The sequence below is a fragment of the Gekko japonicus genome, unplaced genomic scaffold (genome assembly GCF_001447785.1).
Source record: "Gekko japonicus isolate JY-2015 unplaced genomic scaffold, Gekko_japonicus_V1.1 scaffold404, whole genome shotgun sequence".
In the NCBI taxonomy this organism is placed as follows: domain Eukaryota; kingdom Metazoa; phylum Chordata; class Lepidosauria; order Squamata; family Gekkonidae; genus Gekko; species Gekko japonicus.
Window position 1 is genome coordinate 262,610 of NW_015174854.1, and position 17,904 is coordinate 280,513.

The 17,904-nt window shown below is 43.3% G+C and overlaps 1 protein-coding gene across 1 annotated transcript in view; it reads right to left on the bottom strand.

Annotated features, from left to right (window-relative positions):
- Positions 1-1,766: 1,766 nt before the first annotated feature.
- Positions 1,767-17,904, bottom strand: part of FBXO28 (F-box protein 28) — a 31,433-nt gene continuing 15,295 nt past the window's right edge. Inside the window, exons 2-5 of the mRNA XM_015424590.1 lie at positions 13,250-13,359; positions 9,531-9,669; positions 8,932-9,127; positions 1,767-3,076 (exon numbers count right to left, since the gene is read on the bottom strand). Of these exons, the coding sequence (XP_015280076.1) occupies positions 2,682-3,076; positions 8,932-9,127; positions 9,531-9,669; positions 13,250-13,359 (840 nt within the window). The 3' untranslated portion in view covers positions 1,767-2,681. The remainder of the gene's footprint in view (positions 3,077-8,931; positions 9,128-9,530; positions 9,670-13,249; positions 13,360-17,904) is intronic.

Consider the following 17,904-nt stretch of genomic DNA (forward strand, 5'->3'; position numbering starts at 1 on the left):
GCAGCAGCTGCCACCTCATCACAAGGATCTTCACTGCATGACTGAAGGTATGCAAGAAAATAATTTAAAGCAATATGTTCATGATAAAATGCAACCTGTTAAACAGAGTGTCTGCCAGAAATGTCAGAATTACTGTTAGAGTTATGCATAACCTCATCCCCTGATATTCTGCAGTTGTCTCCACCTCTTTTAGCAGTCATTTTGTGGTTGTACCCACCATCCAAGATGCCCAGAGGCTCAAATATGTTGGGGACCCCAGTTGTAGACACTTCAAGTTATACTGTCATGTAGTTTTAATTCATTTTCACATGTGCATAACTTTGGACTGCAACATGACTTTTGCTATTTACCTTGATCTTGACAGTAATAGCTCTTAGGAGGAACCACGAATGTTCAACAATGATGTGGCTCTTTTCAGTGCTGGCATCGCAGGAAGGAACTGCCTCCTCCCACTAACAGTGGCATGGGACCCAGCCACAGCAAAGTGGCATACAAGAATCAGCTCTTAAGGTAATACCTCAGTATTTTTATATCATGTTGGCTACTACTCACTTTGTATCAAATACCTACATTCCTTCATATCAGCCATTCTCTAGAGAATGAGTTCTTCTTTCAAGCATCTCTAGCCCAGAGGAAATGAGTGGATCAAGGATAGAATTAAAACAAGATGTTTCCAGCATATAGGAACAGCAAAAATCACTGGAAGAACTCACTTTTTTAGAGATCTGAATACATGCAATGCAATTATACTTACATTATAATTGTCCTGATTTGATAAAACTGAATCATTAAAATAAGAAACATTCAAGTGAATGATTTAACAACTGTTATATTATCCTTGAGACAATTCAATGTTTACTCACTGCTAAGATACAATAGCCTGCTCCCATTTAAAAGAAAAACACACACACAGTAAAAAGGCCTTAAGTTAGCAAACAAGAATATAATTTTAAAAATTAAACATTTCAAACTCATGACATCAACTTGCAGTGTTCTGTTTTATGTGAAACTTATTCCAATCATGAATTAAATGATTAAAAAGCTGTTGTTGGTTGTTTTTTTCTAAAGCCCAGAAAAGTCTAAATGAAAGCTCTGGATTTACCTTTGACTGAGAAATGAGTTTTAAGCTACCATTGTAACTCAAGGTACTTAGGAAATAATTCAGTTCAAGAGCAGCCTTTAGAGCCACCACTCAAATTCAATTTCTGTTTCCAAGTTAGATTTTACCAAAAAGCCTAAGGCAGCACCAACAGCAGATTGAGAGAAAAATGTAACAACTGAGCAACAGAACTACAATTGTTTAGTAACAACAAATTAAAACAATGGACAGCAATAGTTGTCTAAGTTTTTTTAAAAAAATATACAACCAGGGAAAATAAATCACTGTACACTACAATTTGGAGGCTGTTAAAGTGACAAATCCATAGAAAGTACAGTGCAAGACATGCTTTCCAGTTACAACTTCAAAGCAGGAGTGCAAAAGAAATTAAAGCTTTGTTATCTGAAGTCAATTTACTTGTTAGGATTTAAGAAGCACTATAATGTAATTATTATAGACAGTTCTTTTAATCTATCAGTGAGAACTTTTCCTGAACATAAACTTTAAAAACTGTAAAGAACACAAGCTGCTTTCCCTCCAGACACCTAACAGTCTTTTGACTGACTTTAAAAACTGTAAAGAACACAGTCCACTTTCCCCCAAAACACCTAACAGCCTTTTGACAGCTGAACCAGCATCAGTAGTGTATAACCAGAAAGCTGCAGGCAAGAGAAGCCACCTCTGAAATCTTGTTCAGATAAGAATATCTGTGATCTACAGGCAACAGAAGTAGCAAATGGCCTGGCTTCTATACGCTCCTGCTATAGTGTGTCAAAACGGCTTCACAAGAAATGAAAACTATGCTAAAAGCATGTGCAGAGTCCTGGCTAAGGAACAAAAGAAAACAAATTCTACAAAAGTTGGGAGAGGCAGATTTAATAGCAACTCCAGGCAAGTGCTTTAGCAAGCTGACTAGGCAATGCATGCACCTATCCATGCAAAGATAAAATTATGGCTCCAGACGCTTAGAAGTAGGGTATGCCTTTGTGAAAATCAGACTGAAGTCAATTGCTTGCTAAATTTACAAAAATATAAATAGCCAGTGCTGTAGCTTAAGAAGTCATCTCTACTTGTTATGTAGACTCCCATGTACATAACCTACTTTTCAGACATTCTAAACAAGGTCACTTGCAATGAAAAAGCCAACCTTTTTTCAAAACAAGATTTTGAAAAGTGGGTCTTTTCAAGTGAACATGACATTTGCTGTTTACCAATTTAAAATAAACCCAGGCTTAATTTGACTAGAAGATACTCCTGCATCAGAAGAGGCATAAACATAAATTTCACTTTAATAATCACCTGCACAGAAAAGTTAACTTTTCAGAACATGATAGAACAGGTCTGGTTAGTACAAATCTGTGGCAAATTATCACAATCCTGTACAGTAGGGCCCACTCAAACAGAAGCAGGGCAGGGGCGAAATGTCTCAGCAATAAGAGAAAATCGTTGTTCAAGTTTATGGTGTTCTGAAGAACCAGCAGGCTAAATGAGACCATGCTGCGAATATCAGTATCCAGACCAGACAACCTGCTTGGGCTACTAAAGCAGTGCATTCTTCTGGGAGGTATCACTTATTCCACAGTTATTTGTTATTCCGCAGGCGTTTTGACTTCCTAAGCGAACCTATTGATTCCACGGCTTTCTTCCGCTTCCTAGGAGTTTCCTCGCTTGGTGCAGACCCTGAGGAACTTCCTACTGCACTTTCCATAACCTCTCGCAGTTTGCGTTCGAGCTCAGCCAGTCGGGCGTTCTGCTCACCTATGATCTGGGTTTGCTCAAGCTGTTTCTGGTCTTGGTCTTGGAGCTGCTTCTGCTGCTCTTGCACTTTGGTGCGCAGCTCAGAAATTTCACGCCTCAGCACAGTCACACCTGCACCATTGGTTTTAACTTGCTGCTGGAGTTTGGTGACCTCCTGCCTTGATGGATTTTGTTTGGAGAAGAGCTGCATTGTTGTTAAGGCTGCAGAAGGACCTGGAACTGCAGGAAGAGAGTTATCAATTTTCCCCTTCCAATTTTGTTCTCTCAAAGTCAAGTTTCTGAGCATCATGGTTCACCCAAAGAGTGATTAACACATGGAATTCACTGCCAAAGGAGGTGGCGGTGGCTACAAGCACAGACGGCTTCAAGAGGGAATTAGAGAAACACATGGAGCAGAGGTCCATCAGTCAGTGGCTATTAGCCACAAGGTAGGAACTCTCAGTCTGGGGCAAGGGATGCACTGTATTCTTGGTGCTTCGGGGTGGGGGCAACAGTGGGAGGGCTTCTAGTGTCCTGCCCCACTGCTAGACCTTCTGATGGCACCTGGTATTTTTGGCCACTGTTTGACAGAGTGTTGGACTGGATCCAACATTGGCTTCTCTTATGTTCTTATGGTTTGTAAAGTGAATGTGAACATGCAAATATCTACAGCTATTATTATATTATTTTTTACAGGTTTAGTTAGAAAATAATTTAAGAGCAGCCCTGCTGATCCACCTAGTCCAGAATCGTGTTTCAACCATTGCCCTGAGGACCAGACAGGACACAAACACAAAGGTCTTTCCATAATGCTGCCTCCTAGTGCTGGTGTTCAGGGGCTTACTGCCTCTGCATTCCTTTAGTCATGTGAATAAGCACTGACGGATAGGGATGTGTGCTCTGATAGTTTCAGTCTGAATGCATTTCCTTTTAAGTATTTTTCAGGTACCAGGAGCAGTATTCAGGATTCCTGGAATACCGGTAACTGGGTCCCATATATGTCCAGAAATATTTAGGAATCTCTGGGGCTGGCATTTTAAGGCCTGTCTTTCTTACATTTGACAGGTGCCTTGGACAATGAAAGGGAGGCAGCCCACCCAGGGAATGGGATGAGATGGTAGGGGAAACACAAGAACTGTCTGCACAATCACAATTATTCTCTCGCAGCCCCCCATCGCTCTCTGAGCATGGACAAAAAGGATAAAAGCAGATCTGGCTGCAGCTTTAATCCATTTCAGGGCAAGATCTTTTGGACTGGTGTCCTGCACTGCTGTGCTCTAGTCTGTCTGTCCCTGAGTTTAATTCTGTTGCTTGCCTACAAGACCTTCTTGTTCTGTGCCTGGGCACCAAGAGGACTGGTTTGCCCACAGAGGACTTACGCGTTTGGCTATTGGCTTCTTTGCCCTGGAAAAAGCATGACATTTTCTTCCCAAAAGAAACAAAGGAGACAAGCAAGATGGCTGAAGACACCTTGTTCAAGGCCCCATAGAACTGGACTCCTTGATCCAATTCACTGGAAAGGGGAGGGGGGATCTTTAGTAGACAAGCAGGATTAAGTTCCTTGCCATTTTGGTATCATTTGCTTGAAAAATAGCCGCCCCGGATGATGGACCCTATCATAGGCCATTGGCAGGATGCTGGGTCTGCTCCACTCCCCTGCCCACTGCCGGCCAGGACACTCTTCCCTCACAGAATTCACTATCTAAATGGCTGTCCCTTCTTAATAAGACACTTCTCCTCCTTGGCTCCTGTGGGACTAACTATTCCTTCAGTGGCTGTTGCTAGGCAACCAAGCTTGGCTCTGTCAGTAAAAAGGCAAAGGAAGGAAGCCCTTTCCAGGCATTTGTGAGGAACTCATTGGGGCCAGTCTTGACTAGGGTTGCCAGTTCCAGGTTGGGAAATTCCTGGATATTCTGTGGTGGAGTCTAAGGAAGCCAGAGTTTCAAGAGGGGAGAGGCCTCAGCTGAATAGAATGCCACAGAGCCCACCCTCCAAAGCAGTTATTTTCTCCAGCGGGGGAGAGATCTATCGTCTGGAGTTCAGTTGTGACACCCGGCGATCTTCAGGATCCACCTGGAGGTTGGCTACCCTAGGCATAGCAGTTAGTGCTTCAGAGCAGGGTCTGCTAGATCCAGGTTCTTGCTGTGGAAGTTGAGTGGCTGATTTCGGACCAGTCACAGACTTTCAGCCTAACCTACCTCACAGGGTTGTTGTGCAGATCAAAAGGGGGAGACAAGAATGATGTAAGCTGCTTTGGTCTCCTTTGTGGAAAAAGACTGTACTTTTCCTCCTGGGAAATCACTGCTGCCAATCTCCAGGTGAGGGCTGGAGATAACTCAGAATTAAAACTGCTCTCCAGATGGTAGAGATCAGAGGCAGATAACAGCAGGTTGATGGTTGGCTGGGAAGGAGATAGGGTTGCCAACTCCAGGTTGGGAAATTCCTGACGATTTGAGGGGTGGAGGTTGAAGTGGGTGGGGTTTGAGGAGGGGTGGGACCTTAGGTACAATACCATAGACTCCACTCTCCAAACCAGCCATTTCCTCCTGGGGGACCATTGCTGCCAACCTCCAGGTGAGGGCTGGAGATCACTCAGAATTACAACTGCTCTCCTGATGGCAAAGATCAGCTCCCCTAGAGAAAATGGCTACTTTGCAGGGTGCACTCTGTGTCATTATACCTTGCTGAGGTCACTTCCCTCCTGCTTGGGTCCCCACTGCGGAGAAAGACTGTAGTTTTCCTAGGCAGAGGCTACAGGATGGGGGGAGATGGAAAGCTGCAGTCAGAGGGGCAGATAAAGGTAGATTAATGGTTGGCTGGAAAGGAGACAGGGTTGCCACCTCCAGGTTGGGAGATTCCTGGAGATTTGAGGGATGGAGCCTGGAGAGGGTGGGGTTTGTGAAGGGGTGGGACCTCAGACAGGTACAATCCCATAGACTCCACCCTCCAAACACGCCATTTCCTCCTGGGAAATCACTGTTGCCAATCTCCAGGTGAGGGCTGGAGATCACTCAGAATTACAACTGCTCTCCAGATGGCGGATATCAGTTCCCGCAGATAAAATGGTGGGCTCTGTGTCATTATACCCTGCTGAGGTGGCCCCCACAAGACAGCCAGTGTGACGTAGCAGTTAGTGTTCACAGCAGGGTCTTCCAGACCCAGGTTCTTCCTGTGGAACCTGACTGGGTGATTTCAGACCACTCACAAACTTTCAGGCTAACCTACCTCACAAGGTTGTTGTTCAAATCAAAAGGGGGAGAGGAGAATGATGTGAGCCACTTTGGTCACCACTGTGGAGAAAGACTGTACTTTTCCTAAGTAAAGGCTACATGGAGGGGGGAAGAGATGGAAACCTGAAGTTAGAGGGGCAGATAACGATATGCTGAGAAGGAAATAGGGTTGCCACCTCCAGGTTGGGAAATTCCTTGAAATTTGAGGGGCAGAGCCTGGAGAGGGTGGGCTTTGAGGAATGGGACCTCAGACAGGTAAAATGCTATAGACTCCATCCTCCAAACCAGCAATTTCCTCCTGGGGAACCATTGCTGCCATTCTCCAAGTGAGGGCTGGAGATCACTCAGAATTAAAACTGCTCTCCAGATGGCAGAGATCAGTTCCCCTGAGCCTGCTTTGGTGGGGAGGGCAGGGTACAAATTGAATAAAATGAATAAATAAATAAAATGACTGCTTTGCAGGGTGGACTCTGAGTCATTATACCCTGCTGAAGTTGCTTCCCCTCCTGCTCGGGTCTCCACTGAGGAGGAGAAAGACTACTTTTCCTAGGTAGAGGCTCCAGGTGTGTGTGGGGGGAGATGGAAAGCTGAAGTCAGAGGGGTAGATAACCGTACATTGATGGTTGGCTGAAAAGGATTGCTACCTCCAAGACAGGTACAATGCCATAGACTCTACCCTCCTAACCAGCCATTTCCTCCTGGGCGACTATTGGTGCCAATCTCCAAGGGAGGGCTGGAGATCACTCAGAATTACAACTGCTCTTCAGATGGCAGAGATCAGCTCCCCTGGAGAAAACAGTAAGCTCTGTGTAATTATACCCTGCAGAGGTCACCAGAGCAAAGTGACACTGAGTGCTCAAGAGCAGGGCACCCACCCAGAGCCTCTTTCTAGATCTCATTGTATTTATTTCCACAACAAGTCTTATTCCTAGTAGGGAATAATGCCCCCCATCAGAATTTGTTTTTTAAAAACCACAACGAATAAGGACCCCCCCCCCCCCAGTTTGAATACCGAAATGGTACTGGGGACCCAAATAACCCAGAGTACCAGTATGGAACCTGTTCCCCAAAACCAAAAATCACCAAACTTTTTCAAGTGCACATCCCTACTGATGGATTTATTCTCCATAAATCTGTCTATTCTCTTTTAAAGCCATTCATACTTCTGGCCATCATTATACCCACTGGAAGTGAATGCCACAATTACTAGTTGAGTGTGTATTACTTCCTTCAGTCCATCCTGAATCTATTGCCCATCAACCTTACTGTGGATTTCCACATTCTAGTACAGAGGTCCCCAACATGGTGCCTACTGTAGGTTCCTGGGGCCCATTAAATGTTTTTAGAAAATGAGTGGGGCCACATGGGGTTTAGTCTAAGGCTGAAAAATGTTGCTTTAGCAGCCGCTGCCACCACAACACAAGGATCTTCACTGTGTGTCTAAAGATATGCTGTGGCAGCCATTTTGTGACTGCACTGTGATAGAATTCCAATGGTGCCCACAGGCTCAAAAAGGTTGGGGCTCCCATTTCTAGTATTATGGCAGAAGAAGAAACATTTCTACCCATACAGGTATTAGCTAGCTTAGCCTAACTAGTGAATGGTCTCTGCAGTTTTGCTGCTTATGTCTGAATTTTACATAATTACATTTCACCTTGTACTTCCTCCATTTCATGATCCCTTAATACTGATGTTTAATTTTTTTCATACCCCTATATAAAACAACTGCATAGTCAGGATCCATTCATTACATCTGAAGAACTGGGCTCTAGATCAGAAAACATTATGTCGGAAGCAAATTTTGTTATATATTCCAATAAAATGCTGGACATTGATTGGAATGGAAAAATGGAGGAAGGAGGAAAGAAAATGGCCTATGTTCTCCTACCAGATTATACTTGAAGCGGAGAATCGGGATCATGAATACATACTGTCTGAGAGGTGTTCACCACCCAACCTTAATTCTCCCTTGCCCTCCAGTTCAGGGCACTGAAGTTAATTTAAATATTTTTATCCTGCCTTTCTCCCTAGTGGGGAACCCAAACCAGCTTACACAATACAAAAATACAATTTAAGTCAACAAACTGAAAAAACGAACAGTACAATGCACCACATTCTGGGCTAGTCCTAGATCTGCTGGCCCCATTTACTCAGGACCAGAGGAGACAAGCCACAGGCTAAGAGCCAAGGAACCTCTGGCTCTTGTCCTTTGGCCAATGCCTATGGCCACACCCTCTAGCTAAATACCTGAAACAGAGGAGGAGCAAAAGTTTAGTCCAGATCTCATTCAACTGGTTTAAAGTAATCCAAATAAAGTAATCCAAATAAGAACCAGAAAAGATAAGAACCAGCTTCTTCTAAGTCCTAATTTATCACAGCTCCCCCTCCCCCAGACATTAAGCTGTTAGTGACTGTCCCTGTTTGCCACCTGGAGTACCCTGGAATGAGAGGTGACTATAGGGTCAGAGGACAGGCAGCCTAAGAGTTGGAAGAATTAAAAAGATTCTTCTCCCTGCTCACACATTTGGGGCTGAATGAGTATCTTCCTGTTCACTAAGTCCTGAACCTCAGGGGTTGGGGCTATAAAGTTATAAAAATGCAGCAACCCTACACTGGAAAGGTCCAGAGCTAGCTGCAAAAAAACCCCCTTTGCATCTAGCCCTGGACGTGAGCAGTCTTCTCCCGACCCTCAGTGCAATTTTCCAAATATTTGTGTTCCCTGTGATCACTTGCTAGTCTCCAAACTATGTACAGCTATTTTAAAATACTCTGTTTCAGAGGAGGCAAGAAGTCACGAGAAAGTAGAATGCTACAGCTTCCCATCAGCAACACAGACAAACAGCTCAAAGGCACTGGAAAAGGTACCTGGTGCTGCTGCGATAAGACGTCCTGATACATCTGATCCTGGCAACTTTCTTTTTAGAATTGGAACAATCTTCTCATCAAAATATTCCATTGCCATAGATGAAATGTCCCTTAACTCCTGAAGGACCTCATGGGCTCTCTGAGGAGCTTTGGTAGAGTTTACATACCTTAACACACGATAAATTTCATCAATTACCTGAAACACATGGTTAAAAAAAATGAGACATGGTTACTGAGTATTCTTCTCAATTAGCAACAATGATATTTTAAATATTTTTAATTAGTGATCTGAAATCACTAGGGAAATATTATGTCATTTATAGCTTGTTTTATTTGCTGGAATAGCAAATCTGAGGATTGGCAACCGGGCAATTTTAAGAAGCATTTCATAAATGTCTTCATTCTGTGTGGCATAAGACCAGTTCTAACAAGAAAGTCAATTTATCATTAAGAAAGGAACAACAGTATTTTATACAGTAACATTCAGATGGCATCTGAGAGAGGTGCCCACAGAATTGCTCCTAGCACTAAGAATGTATTACTTTGCTATATTACTTTGTATTAGACCACACTTTGCTATATTAGACTTTGTACTTTACCTTCCCAGGTATAAAGCAGCAGAGGTTTGAATCCACATACTTCATGAACTTCATATTTAGCGAGGACAGCCTTGTTTCTACAGCAGCAAGAATATCTGCATGGCGAGCTAGTGAATGATTTCTCCTTTCTGATTCTCGTCTAAAAACAAGTGACAGAAAAACCATCGAGTTACATAGGAAAAGAAAATCTTCTATTCTTACAGGGCCAGGTTTATTTGGGGCCCAAACATCTGCACAGATTGGCTTCAACACTGATGTTTGTTATAAAAACTGAAGCAAAACCACCAAAGCCATTTCATTTTTGCTCAAAAACACAACTTTTAACTGCTGCAACTGAATTAGCATCGACCTAAATTTGAAATACCTCCCAAATATGCTTCTGAAAAGGGGTACACTGTTCTAGTAAGTATCTAGGAAGATTCCACATTTTAAAAAACATAATCTACTTATGAAAAGTCCAGTTCTGACACAAAGGCATAACTCAGAAACTACATCACGGTTTGGCACTGCATTACACAAATAAGACCTCTGCTTGTGCACCCCTTTCCCCTAACCTCTGATAATGCAACTTAGTAATTTGCAAACCCGGTTTGGAGAGACAGCACACAAGCCATAGTTTCAGAATTTACATCAAACTCCAGTTAGCCCTTAAGTAGAAATAGACTCTAATTGTGGAAGGAGAGGTGGTGCACATGGAATATTCATTCACGTAATCTGGTGTTATGTCTGAACTATGCTACACCAGGAAGACTGTGTTCTACTGGAGGGTGTGTGTGTGTAATACAGTGCATTGAACAGGGACTATATCAGGGGTGTCAAACATAAGGCTCGGGGGCCGGAATGGTCCTGTCCCAGGCTCTTATGTGGCCTGCGAGCAAATAGTGCAAGGGAGAGAGTATTGGGGGAGAGTGGGCGGAGCCACTTCATTGTGGCTTCAAGTGCAGCAGAGCAACCTTATCTGCAGCAGTCAAGCATTGTGGGAGCATCTGCCCAGTTGCCTCTCCAGTCTGCCTATGTGGGTTTTCCTCTGCACCCCGCCCCCCCCCCCAGCCCATGGAGCCTTGCAGTGAGGATACACCAACTCAGAGCTCTGGCTCCTTTATACAGTTTCTATCTCCGGTACCTAGCATTATGTGTTATGGCACACATGGCCCGGCCTGACAAAGTGACATTTATGTCAGATGCAGCCCTTGTAACAAATGAGTTTGGCACCTCTGGACTATATGGACTATAGACCACTATATGGTAGACTTACTGGGAAATCAAACATTTTCATATATGGAAGGTTATACCCCCTGAAACTAATGTATCTCGATGTCTCTGGGAAACACTCCAACTGCTATGTCAACATTGACATCTTGGTTGACCTCTGGGATGGGGAAATTGACAGGGCAGTTGCCACTATTGCCCCTAAATGTCCCCTCCTACATGCAAGATCCCACTCAGCTCTTCTAAGAGGGCTTGGTGCAATGATAAAAGTTGGAGCAGCTGGAGAGTTTGTGGAGAACGACCTGTGATGAAGCCAAACAACTCAGACTGGAGCTCATTTTAGGGATTATTTGGGGCAGTGATGGCAGCCCAGAAATCTTTTTTCCCACTACAACCATGCCCCTACAGTGCTAGCCAGAGCAGCTTTGAGTGGCAATGGTGTGCTGCGATTGATCCTTCAAGGCATTCTGTTAATAAAACTGCATTTTCTGCTCCAGTTTGTTACAGAATCAGTCCAGGACACTCCCCCTTCGCTCCTCCTCCTCATGTTTGTAAGAATACTTCTCAATTTGTGCAGGCTGATGGTTAATCTGCTGCTTTGACATTATAACCTTGTTACTATTTTAGTGTTTATTACCAGTTTACCAACCTGAGGGACCCAATTCTCGAGGAAAGATGGGCCAATATTTTTATGTGTGGGGCAAAAAAATGTATCATAAGCAACTAAATAATCATTGCCGCCAGTACACAATCTTTACATGCATAATAAAATATACATAATGCAGTTTCTGATCGCAAACACATTCAGTATTACTATACCATGCCATCATTGGAACGCTTCCTTGTAAGGCAAAGTGGAGGTTAAAAGACAGGCACAAGCAGCGGAGAAAATGACCCTCCTTCCCCACCCACAAAATAATTCTCGGTGTAGAGCTGTACAGCAATGATATTTATTGATTTGATTTATACCCCGCCCTCCTCACTGAAGCAGGCTTAGGGCGGTTTACAGAAACATTTTTAAAAAGAACAAATATAAATATGAATATAAAACTCATCATAAAGTGCTAGTAGGCAATTTGTATAACACTGGCGAGGCATTAGTAGCAATCAATTACAATAGGGAGTGCAGTCGGCATTTGGTGTTAGGACTGACATCTCAGTTCAGTTCATGTCGGTGGGGCACAGGCTATTAGGGCACAGGTCTTAAGTTTATTAGATGCGGCTCCTTAGTCAAATGCCTGGTGGAAGGGCTCCATCTTGCAGGCCCTGCGGAACTGTAAAAGGTCCTCCACAGCCCTAGTGCCTTCCAGGAGCTTGTTCCACCAGCATGGAGACACCACCGAGAAGGCCCTGGCCCAAGTCAGCCTGACATTTTTTGGACCTGGGAGGGCTCGACGGTTTTGAGACCCTGAATGCAGTGCTCTCTGGGGGATATGTGGGAAAAGGCAGTCCCTCAGGTATGTAGGCCCCTGACCATAAAGGGCTTTAAAGGTAAGAACCAGCACCTTGAAGCGAATTCGGTACGTTACAGGCAGCCAGTGCAGTGCTTTTAGCGCAGGCTGGATGTGCTCCTTATGGGGAGGCCCAACAGCAGCCTGGCCTCAGTGTTCTGCACCAGATGAAGCTTCCAGATTTGGGATAAGGGCAGCCCCATTACAGTAGTCTAATCTCGAGGTGACCATCACATGGATCACTGCTCCCAAGTCGTTGCGTTCGAGGAAGGGAACCAACTGCCTGATCAGTCAAAGGTGATAAAAAGTTGACTTAGCAATGGCTGCTACCTGGGCCTCCATCGTTAGGTAGGCATCCAAGAGCACTCCCAAATGCCTAACCTCCAGTGCTGGGACCAGTGGTACCCCACTGAAGGTCAGGAATGGGATCCCTAACCCTGGACTGCCCCGACTCAGGCACAGGACCTCCATCTTCGTCGGATTCGATTTCAGTCGGCTCAGTCTAAGCCAGCCAGCCACAGCTTGCAACGCCAGGTCCCTATCCTCCGGTCTAGAGTCAGACTGGCTGCCCAACAGCAGATAGAGCTGAGTGTCATCCGCATACTGGTGACATCCCAGCCCATGCCTCTGGGGCAATCTGGGCAAGGGGGCACATATAGATGTTAAATAACATCGGGGAAAGTTCCACCCCTTGGGGCACTCCGCAAACCAGTGGGTGCCTTTGGGACAGCCATTCCCCTAATGCCATCCTTTGTCCCCAACCCTGAAGGAACGAGGAAAGCCACTGCAAGGCAGACCCCTGAATCCCAGTGTTGGCAAGACGGTGGATCAGTAGCTGATGGTCAACCGTGTAATAGTGGAGACGGAGACTTGTGGACCTACTGCATGGCCACACCATTCATGCTGGTCTATTAGGAACATACTTCATCACTGCCATGAAACCTTCTGGCAGAAGACAATGGAGACCCTTTAAAGCTCTGCCCTTCAAATAAGCTTCATAAGCCATGACAAGCAGTTTTTCTTTTTGTAAACTGTACACACAGAGGGGTGGGGGCATACCTTGGAAGCTGTGCTTTAACTTGTTTCTGGCACAAATTGTGGTATCTTTCCACTTTCAGAAATCCCTGATTCAGCATTCTCTGGCAGACTAAGTCCATCCGCTTACATACCTACATGGAAAATACAAAACATAAAAAACTTCAGATGTCTCCTTAAAATAGTTAATAAGCCAAGAGCACTTTTATGACTAACCAGCTAATGTTACGCACTACTTTTCTTTTGTACTGTGGCACAATTCCATGGGAAGCTGAATTCCAGCTACAGAGACAAGCACACCAGCCTTTGGCTTTCCAAGTCTTTGCTTCCATCTTCATCTCGTTCCATATTTTTAGGAACCGTTCACTGCAGTTCAAAGTACAGTCTCAAGTGACATCCCTATTAGCTTCCTGACAAAATCTTTCAAAGAACGAGGACTTCCAATATACACAGCATGCATCATTCCCACCATATGGAGAGATCTTTTAAAACGATGACAAAAATCATTTAAAAAACACATAAAAACAAAATGTATACAGCTCCTTTAATAAATGTTTCATTTGTCTTTATTCCAATAAGGTAGATTGATCAATACACAGAAGTTCCTTGTACATTCACTCCTCTCACATCTGGTGTTGCTGAAGTTTTAGAAGTCTAAAAGAACCAACTAAGCATTTTTTTCATACTGTGCATATTTAGTCAGGGACAGCTGCTTTTCTTACAGTAAAGCAGTTTCAGGAAGGGGCAATTTTAAACCAATAGTGGGTGGAAAGAATGACCAAACCTTTCCCAACATGCCACTTTTCTTCTACAGGGTTTTAGATCTGTTGACCATTGCAAATTGATTTCAGGAACCCCAAAAAAGGAAAAACAGCTGAAGGAGAAGGGAGAAGAAAGAGCTGTATGAGGAAAATAGCAGGTGGAGAAGGGTAAAGTACAAGAATAATAACTATGATCAATACTGACTTGGGATGAATCTAGAAATTGTTCTATAAGGTCATGGCAAGTCTTTTTAGCATTGGCACAGAAAGACACAACATAAAATCCAAACTCAGCACTGGGACTTTAAATTGCTAGTTTGGAACGCTGTGCCTCCAACAGGAACACCTAACAAGGTAAGCAGGGTGAAGAAGACTACAGAAGTATTTGGCACATCTGATGAACTGAATGCCAAATGAAAGAGATTTAAAAGATTCTAGGACAGGGTGTTCAAATGCTTATTCATGTATCATGGCAAGACAGAATACTGCAACACAGAAAACCACCAACATCTATATTTGAGTCCAAGAACAGTCCAGTGGCATACAAGCCAAACAAAGGATCAGTTGTAGTGATCACACATTCCCTTTTACACATACCTTTCCACTGTCCCCAACCTGATCCTAATGTAATCTGTTCCTTACAATAGTACAGAACAAAAACAAAACTAATTTCTTAGGTATGCCAACTAGTCTAATTGTACATTCTAAGTTATTTGGAATGTTATGCTATTAAAGCAGTAATGCTAAGGCTTTACTATATATATAATTTTATGCTTCTGTTAAATTGGTGAGGTTATTGGGTGTTCCTTCTTTCAAAGTGTTTTTATTACTACCTCTTCATAGAGAATGGACCCTTCATTTCATTATTTCAAAGTGCTTTAATTGCCCATTCATAGAGCTGGATCCTTCATGTTCTATTCTAAAGGCTTGAGAGTTATGTCCTTGGGCCACATCTACATTTTCATTCCCTTTTGGTGTAGTCAGCAGAGGAATTTGTCCTTTAATATCATCTACCCAGTCAGAACACACTTCAAACAGCCCCTGTAATATTTCGCTCCCAAAGTGAAAAATAGACTTGCTTGCTATGTTTTAGTTCTTTTGCATTCTCCGTCTGTCTTCTTTACCTCCTTCACATTTGTTTAATTCCCTCCCCAAAATAGAAAAAAGGGGAAAAGAACCTTAAAATCCAACAGCTAAATAAGATTTTTTAAAAAGAAAAAAGATATACATAAAGACAACAGAAAAGTATAACAGTGGAGTTGACCAACACATTTCTATAAATGGTTTCCAAATTTTAAAAAATAAGTCCATATGCAATTGCTGTCTATATGCTATCCGTTCAAATGTTGATAGGTCCTCAATCCACTGATTTACCGTAGCTGGGGTTTTAGATTTCCTATGTCGTAATACAAGTCTTTCAGCTGTGGTAAGGACATGGAAGGCCCATTTCATTGACCATCAATTAGTCTTCAAGTATTTGAAGGGCTGTCATGTAGAAGGTGGAGCATATCTATTCTCTCTTGCTCCGGATTGCAAGACTAGATCTAATGGGTGGAAATTACAAGGGAGTCGTTACCGGCTAAATATCAGGAGAAACTTCCTCACTGTAAGAGTGGTTGAGCAGTGGAACAGTCTGCCTCAGGAGGTGGTGGATGCACCTTCGCTGGAAGTTTTCAAGCGGAGGCTGGATGGCCATCTTTCAGGTATGTTGTAAGGCTATCTTTTGGCTATGCTCCTGCAGAGTGCAGGGGGTTGGACTAGATGACCTGCAAGGTCCCTTCCAACTCTAACATTCTATGATTCTATAGACCCTCCAAGAGATGGATAGATAGGTTAAAAGTACATAAGCATCCTTGGAAATCAATTAACATTCTAAGATGAAACTGATATGAGTAAACTTCTTCCCAGACTGGACATGCCGTGTTCCCTCTAAGATGTTTAGTATCAAACAATCATGAATCAGAAATAAGGCACTGTATCACACAGTGGCCAGAAATACCAGTGCCATCAGGAGGTCCATCAGTGGGGCCATGACATTAGAAGCCCTCCCACTGTTGACCCCCCCCCCCAGCACCAAGATGATAGAGCATCACTTGCCCCAGAGTCCCTATCTATACCTTGTGGCTAATAGCCACTGATGGACCTCTGCTCCATATGCTTATCTAATTCCCTTTTGAAGCCGTCCATGCTTGTAGCCACCACCACTTCCTGTAGCAGTGAATTCCATGTGTTAATCATTCTTTGGGTGAAGAAGTACTTCCTTCTATCCGTTCTAACCAGACCGCTCAGCAATTTCATGGAGTGCCCACGGGTTCTTGTGAACTGGTTCTACTACAACACCAAAATCTCACTATTTAATCAGATCTGACTTCTCCACCCTATACCAAAAATGAAGTTGACTTTCTTGAAGGAGAGATGTCACCAAATTGCAGGACTAGACTGCCATCTAGTGGCATAGTATTGTAGCCACAGCTGAAGCCCCATGTACGAGCTTTTCTGTAAGAACTGATAATCGGAGACCAACACGATCTGGTTTAGTATCTAAAATGTGTGTGTGGTTATGTATTGTTTGAATGATATATATTCCCCAGTAAAAATACATTATATTTTACTGAATACAGTCTCTGTGTCTGTTCTGGTACTTACAGCAAAGGTGGGACTTCTGTATACATTGGTGTGAATCCTAATTTGCCTATTGCCAATTAATAATCATAACCTCCCATAGACTAATTGATAATTCAAGGCAATTTGGCTAACAGTACACTGTCAACTGCCTGTAGAAGAAACCAACGGATAAGAACTCTTTCCTAAATTTTAGAAGTCATCATCCTGCTTATATTAAAAACAATCTGCCTTTCAGTCAGATTCTGAGAACTAGGAAGAACTGCAGTAACATTCAGGATTTCCATAGAGAAGCTCTCATTTTGAGGCACAATCTGGCAATGAAAGGGTGTCCTAAGAGGACACCGCAAGCTGTGTAGCTCAAGGCCACATCACTGGTAGTTGTAGAGCTTACTTCCAAATGCATCTCCTTGAATTCCAAATGTCCTGCTTCTCCAACTTCATGGGCTATGAGAAGATCCTTAGCCACATCAAGGTAGGCTACAACATCAATGGGCAAGCTAGCCAAATCTACCCAATGGCTCGCTGGATTCAGCCAATTGTTTGTCATCAGGCTAACTAAAGCTTTGACATTTACCTTGTCCTTTTAAAAATTTTTAGTCAGATGGAAATCTGGACGCATCGGCTTACTGTTACATTGACCAACCATTCCTCTCAACTACTTCAGAAACATGATGTCAGATAGTACTTACTGACAGCTCCTGGATTGTGGCTAAATCCCCCTAGCGTTTGAGTATCTTTTTTCACTGTTTCTTTCATTGTCTGTTCTACAGGAATTTGCACAAATGGGTTGCTAAATCCGAACTGTGCTGAAGATCCACCTTGCATGAAATACTCACGTATGTCTGGATGTTCAAGGGGAAAATATGGAAGGCAGCAGGCATTATTCAGTCTGTCACAGGCAAAGAGCCATGGGATCACTGTCCAGATGCATGTCAAGTGATGCTTCCAATCACCTTCTCATGAGGCTCTAATTAAGCTCAGAAGAATTTCTACCATGTCCAGATAGGATACCCAGAACACTTAACAGATTTTCACTTCCATATCTGAGGCAATAATAGTAGCCTTCAAAGGGCTCCATAACCCTTGAACATGATCAAAAACTTCCTTCGGTAAAACTGTGTACGTTGACAAACGTTGCTTAAGCTGTTCACCGTTTCATCCAAATAAACAATGTCTTCTCCATGAATGTCCTTCAACCATGACCAGAAAACTTTGTGCTTCATAAACTACTTTGTGAAGTCTGATTGTACGATTATACTTATGACCATCTGTTACCTCAGCTACTGAACTGTC